Source organism: Myotis brandtii, unplaced genomic scaffold, assembly GCF_000412655.1.
Source record: "Myotis brandtii unplaced genomic scaffold, ASM41265v1 scaffold819, whole genome shotgun sequence".
In the NCBI taxonomy this organism is placed as follows: Eukaryota; Metazoa; Chordata; class Mammalia; order Chiroptera; family Vespertilionidae; genus Myotis; species Myotis brandtii.
In genome coordinates this window covers 636,891-643,354 of record NW_005371320.1, presented here as the reverse complement: position 1 = coordinate 643,354, position 6,464 = coordinate 636,891, and the positions used below count along the sequence as shown (strand labels likewise).

At 54.5% G+C, this 6,464-nt stretch overlaps 1 protein-coding gene across 1 annotated transcript in view; it reads left to right on the top strand.

Moving 5' to 3' along the window:
• Positions 1-625: 625 nt before the first annotated feature.
• Positions 626-6,464, top strand: part of ZNF839 (zinc finger protein 839) — a 9,633-nt gene continuing 3,794 nt past the window's right edge. The window contains exons 1-4 of the mRNA XM_014531620.1: positions 626-687; positions 731-809; positions 3,087-3,956; positions 4,298-4,462. Of these exons, the coding sequence (XP_014387106.1) occupies positions 626-687; positions 731-809; positions 3,087-3,956; positions 4,298-4,462 (1,176 nt within the window). The remainder of the gene's footprint in view (positions 688-730; positions 810-3,086; positions 3,957-4,297; positions 4,463-6,464) is intronic.

Here is a 6,464-nt window from a genome sequence, read left to right as displayed (position 1 = left end):
CTCACCGGCAGGTGCTGGGAGCCACAGGGGCCGCGGTAGCGAGAGACCCGGATGGGTTCCCAGGAGCCAACGCCGAGAACTTTTCCGGTGGCAGCTGCTGAGACTCAGGACAGAATTAAGTACATTTTTTGTTAAAAAGTATATTTTTTATTGATTTCGGAGAGGAAGGCAGAGGCGGGGGAGAGATAGAAGCATCAGTGATGAGAGAGAATCATTGATCGGCTGCCTCCTGCACGCCCCCCCCCCTTCTGGGGCTGGAACCGTGACCTCCAGGCTCCTAGGTCGATGCTCAACCTCCCGCCTGCAGAGTTAAGTGCGATGTGATGGGGGGTGCGGACTTGGCGCCCTGCAGTAGTAGCGCCTGGATTTGTAACTCAGTGCTCAGCACAGCGCCTGCCATACCCTTCATGCATGAAATATACAAAAAATATACCACAAAACCGCCTTTCCCAGTGGCATCCTTTCCAGGGTGCCAGGCTCTTGGTTAGCAGGGAGGTGGGGAATGAAACAGGGTCTTGTAGCCCCCGAAGCCCAGGTCCCCTTTTAGCACTGCGCCGTGAATGACAGGCGCCCCTCATCCCAGCTTCCCCCAGGCGCTTCTTCCTCCAGGTGGGCAGAGAACAGAATGGACAGTCCTCGTGGTCGAGGTCCCCTCCCCGCACCCGGTGATTTCGGCTTCTTGGAGCTGTACCCACTTCCTCATCGACCCTGGAGAGTTGTCTAGCTAAAGTTGGAGAAGACAAGTACGATTCTGCCCAAACTGCTTCCTCCTGCACGCGCTGGACACAGCACGTCTGAGCAGTCAGAGGGTGAGGGTGGCTGTCGCCTGCACACACTGCTCCCAGCCTGGCCCCGTGCTGTGTTGTATCAGCGTTTACAGACCAGGAACAGGCTCAGAGAGGTTAGGTGACTGCCCAGGGTCCCCCGCGTGTGGCTGCCCTCCAGGGCCTGTTGAATGTGGCCACAGCCTTTTGGGTTTGGTGTGACAACTTAGGAAAGAGTCCAAAAATGGCATTTTCCACCACATGAAAGCAAACAACTACAGTTAGGAGGCGTGATTGTGTTCTGTAGCTCATCTAATTGGAAGGATATAAATTCTTTGTGTGTGTGTGTGGTTTTTAAAAAATATTTTTTAATATTTCAAGAAAAATTATTTTAAATATAATAATGTTATATGCAATAAACATTAATATTTCAAGGGAGGATATAAATTCTACCTGAAATCACAATAATGTAATTGTGCGGCCTGTTCAGCTAATACTCTTGGAGCACGAGCTGCGCCACGGAGGCCACAGAGGCAAACAAGATGTGCCCCTTGCCCCTAAGGAGGCGATAATCTAACCAGGGAGGTAAAACGGGACTCATAGCTTCTGATCACAGACAGCTAGAGGACACTGCCGGTGTTGCCCATGAACCAAGAGGTCACTGGATCGATTCCCGGCCAGGACACATGTTTCTATCCTTCTCCCTTCCCCTCTCTCTCTAAAAGCAATAAAAACATATTTAAAGAAAAGAAAGCTAGAGGCACAGGGGAAGGGCTAAATGCCTTAGAGAAAGAGGTTTCTGGCTGAGGGGTCAGAAGCGGTTGTGGAAGAGGTGGTGTCCGCACTAGATTGGGAAGGGGGTGCCGTTGAACATGTGGAAGAGGAGCGGCATGCCGGGGGTGCATTTAGAAAAGGGGGTTCTCTTTGGGGTGGTGTGGATCGGAAGGCACAGCCCCAGTGGACACACACCTACGGTCAGGCTGTTCCCGTCCCTCCCGTTCCTGCCCCTCAGAAACTGCTAGCTTCTTCTAATAGCCGCGCCCTGTTTTTCTTACACCTGGAATACCTTCCCACCTGGAAAAATTCTACTCAGCCTCCAGGGCCCCCCACCCCAGAGGTCATCTCTTCTGGGAAGCCACCCACTCCTGGGAGTCACTGCCCCTGTTGCCCCAGGTGGCAGGTGGCATTGCTTTCCTGTCTGCATTCCTTAGGGAACCTCTCTGCCTTCAGAATCAGCAGTGGAGCTGTTGAAAGTACAGATTTCAGGGCAGGAGGTCCCGATGCAGCTCGTCTGCAGGCAACTGAGGCAGGCAGGGGAACTAACTACCCGCCTCCTCCGGGGAGGCAGGCTTTGCTGATGTGTACGCTGGCACCCAGAGGGACTCAGAAAGTCTGCTCAATGAAACGAACGTGGAACAAAGTATCCCGTGTGGCACCCACATGGTAAACCAGTGGCCATAGCAGATCAAAAGTTTAGGCCATGTTTGTGCTGTGGTAGTTCTAAAACAATAGGGTTTGGCACACGCACTTCTATTACTTAGTGTGCAAATGCTTCCACACTAACCTGTGGATGTGACTAAATGTATCACTTGGTGAGAAAGGTTCAGAAACATCACTATAAACGGTACAGATATGCAGGCTGTCCCCAAAACTACACACTTTAACAGGTGACGGCTCCATTTCAAGAATGAAATGTATTTGAATAAGCACTGCTTTTATAATTATTCAAAGTGTGTGTATACGTTTTTTGGGATACCCTATATTACGTAGACTTTTTTTTATTACATAGATTTTTGAGATGCATTTTATAATTTTATTTTTTCATACATTTTTATTGATTTCAGAGAGGAAGGAAAAGGGAGAGAGATCGAAACGGCAATGACTAGAGAGAATCATCGATTGGGGCCTGCAACCCGGGCATGTGCCCTGACCGGGAATTGAACCGTGACCTCCTGGTTTATAGGTCACCGCTCAACCACTGAGCCATGCTGGTTGGGCATAATTTTATTTTTTTAAAGATTTTTTTATTGATAATTAGAGAGAGAGGGAGGGAAAGAGAAAGAGAGAAACATCAATGTGAGACTAAAACATTGATTGGTTGCTGCTTTCACACCCCCGACCAGGGATCGAGCCCAGCACCTGTCGTGCACCCTGACTGGGAATTGAACCAGCAGCCTTTCAGTGCACGGGACGACACCCAACAACTCAGACACGGCGGCCGGGGTGCATTTTATAATGTAGAAAAAATGTCCATGGTGGATTTAAGATGAGAGCAAAATTGCAGAAACATTGATAAGCTAAATGCTTCTTTTCTTTTTAAAGCAACTGGAAACCATCTGTGTCACGGTAACGTCTGGAGAAACGAAAGGTCAGGAAAGGCCGAAGCCCCAGCTGGCCACTGTCTATCCCAGGACAGCCCGGCCGACCCAGCCGCCCGGAAGGCAGTGCCGCGTGTTGGGGCTCAGCGTCGCCAGCCCTCAGCTGCCCAGGGCACAGCTCCTCCTGAGCGCCCGGCCGCAGCCTCCTGTCCAGGTGCTGCTCCAGAGGCCACTGCCCGCCCTCCAGCCGGTCCCTGCGGTGAGACTTGTGGCCCCCCAGGCGCCAAATGGACTCGGCGCCACGTCGGCTCCTCAGTCAGCCTCCGACCAGCCAGCAGTAACATCTGTTTCATCCAGTTCAGCAAATTTATTTATTTCCAACTTGCATACAAAACACACTGAGAAACTAAAAAAACCTTTCAAAGTGAAAACACGTTCTGGGCGGATATCTCGACCTCCCAAGTATAAAGCCAAAGATTATAAATTCATACGGATGGAGGATTTGGCCGACAGCCACCCGTCCGACTCGGACGATTATTCAGAACTGAGTGTGGAAGAGGAGGAGGAGCAGAGGGACAAGCAGGCGCTCTTTGACTTGCCGAGCAGCTCCCTGAGGCCCAGAGCCTTCAGGTGTCAGACGTGTGGAAAGTCATACATAGGGAACGGGGGACTGGCCCGGCACTTTAAACTCCAGCCGGGCCACGGCCAGCCCCAGCCAGAGCCCCAGCCGGAGTCGTTGCTGTCTGAGAAAGCCAAGGGGAGCATGGCCCGGGGCTGTGCGGAGGGCAGGCCCCGTGGCCCCACGTCCCCGGGACCGTCCACACCAGCTCCTCTGAGTGTGGAAGGGGCCCCGTCAGCTCGGGGTGGCCTGCAGGTGAGCTTTCTGTCTGGTGGCAGTGTCCTGTTGCTGCCGTCACCCTTAAAGTAGCCTTTATGGTGTTCGAGGGGTTCAGGCAGAGGCTCAAGCAGAACCAAGTCCCCTTTTGGGGGATCTGAGACCCACCTTGTGGGCCCGCTGCCGGGGAAGGGAGGTGTCTGTCCGGCGCAGCCAGGTCCTCCAGCGTGGTCATCGGGCTGTGCGCAGCACACTCCAGCTGACAGCGCCTCTTGGGAAAGGTCGGGATCGGGGGCAGCGGCCCACGGTGCCTCCTGGGACATCGGCAGTGACACCTGGGCGGCTTCTCTCCCCTTGTTGCCCCTTCCAACACCATCCAGAACGGTCAGCCTATGGAAGTGGAAGCGGCGCAGGTGACGGAACCAGCAGATGAACGTTACTCAGCCCTTTGGGAATCAGAGAGACGCCCCGGACCTGAAAGGGGCTACGCCCCGGCCCCCGCGGGCCAGAGTCGAGCTGCCAGGAGCAGAGCCAGGCTCCAGGAGGTACGTCGCTCTCACACTTGGTGAGACCTGTTTGGCATGGAATGTGGCCGTTCGCTATTAGGCTCCTGAATTGGAACGTAAATTACCCAGGTCAGTAGGCAGTTCACCTGGAGTGTACTTGGGTGAAGCCCGCAGTTAATTCCAGGCTGTTCACCTGGAACCATTCAGGTTTACCTGTCTGAACGGACCAGAGGGTCTTACCTACAGCAAGGGCTGCTTGCCTTTATACGTTTTGGAAAATTATAACCCGTGTTTTCATGGAAGCCATTCAGAAAACAGCAGAAGTAGTTTTTGCGGTTGTTACTGTCATAAGTTGCAAGATATAAAAGCATGTTTCAGGTTTTGAGTCCAGGAATCTCCAACCCAGCCCGGAAAGAAGGTGTACGGAACTTATTTATTTATTTATCTTCTTTTTAAAAAATATTTTTATTGATTTCAGAGAGGAAGGGAGAGGGAGAGATAGAAACATCAATAATGAGAGAGAATCATTGATCGGCTGCCTCCTGCACGCCCCACACTGGGGATGGAGCCCGAAACCCGGGCATGTGCTCTGACCAGAATCAAACCTGGGAGCCTTCAGTCCGAAGGCCAACGCTCTATCCACTGAGCCACACCAGCCAGGGCAGTGCACTGAATCTAGCTGGACTAACTGGGAAAAGTGGGACTCACTCAAGTTGCCTTTGGCCAGGACGCATGTATTTGCCTGGTCACGGTGGATGGATGGATGTCTTAAGGGAAGTGAGAGCCAGCAAGAGAGCGCGAGGCCAGTCAGCGAGACACCAGCTCCACACGCAGGGGAGGAAGTGGTTTCACAGGAAGTGGCTTCCTAGAGAGCTCCGTGAGGTTACGGTTCTAGCGGGAAATTTGAGCCCTGGTGAACTGGCTTGTGGGGTAGGGCGTGGGGCTTGTTAATTAATCCGGGTGACTCGTGTTCAGGAGCAGGAGGTGAGGTAGTCCTTGGCTTGACTCGCTCGTTAGCGTCAATTAGCCTCCCCGCACCGGGTTAGGCCCTCTGCACAGCCCAGCCGCGCCCCGGCCTGTGCGGAGTTCCCGGTGCGCTCCCCTCACGGTCCGTGACGGAGGTTACCTCGCTTAACAGTGAGGAGCTGAGACTGCAGAGGCTGCACCCCGTACAGGTCCCCCTGGGGTGGCAGGTCTGGAACCTGGATCTAGGGTGTTTGGTGTACACGCGCGGCCTGTCTGCTCAGTGTGACGGGGACTCGAACACGGTGGTCCTTCACGTTAGCGAGGTGGCACGGGAAGCTGAGGACTGCTGACCGCACCCTGACTCGCAGAGAGGCCCTCAGAACCAGGCGCTAGAGCACACGCTGCTGCCTGCACGGACCAGGCCTGTCCTGGGTGTGGAGGGGACAGTGTGCGCGAGAGAGACACCCCACTCGGGGAAAGATGACAGCCACACTGGCCAGGGACAGTTGCCAGAGAAGGAGGAGGTGCCTGGCTGCTGTCGGCCAGGTGTGGCGAGACGACGCCCACTTTCCCCCCTCCCACACCTCCCGGGTGCTGGAAACCAGCTGGTCATTTCTCTAAGGGCTTTGCGGGTCATAAACACCCGATCCTACAGAGAAAGGTCTTCCTTTTGCTTTTGTGACTTTCCTGAGCCACTGGCTCCCGCTGATGGCTCCTCAACCTCCCTGAGCCCATGTCCTCCCTGAGCCTCGGGGCCTTCCTGTCTCTAGGGCCCTCCGCTTCCACCACCCTATTGCTGCCCTGGCTGACCTCGTCCATCCCCCTGTGTCTCGACCCGCGCTCCCCTGCTGGCTCCCACGTCCGTTCTGCATGTTAAGACCTCTCTGGCGCTTCAGCCTCGATTCCAAACGTCCCACAGCTGGTTCCTGTCCCACCCACCTTGCCAGGTCTGCCCAGAGCTCAGCCGGGCACCCAGAGCACCCATGGCTCTCCTTTCCCCTCACACACCCCTCCCCATTCCAGCGGTCACTCAGCCCTGGGGACTGCACCCTCCCTGCTGCCTCCCAGATACCCC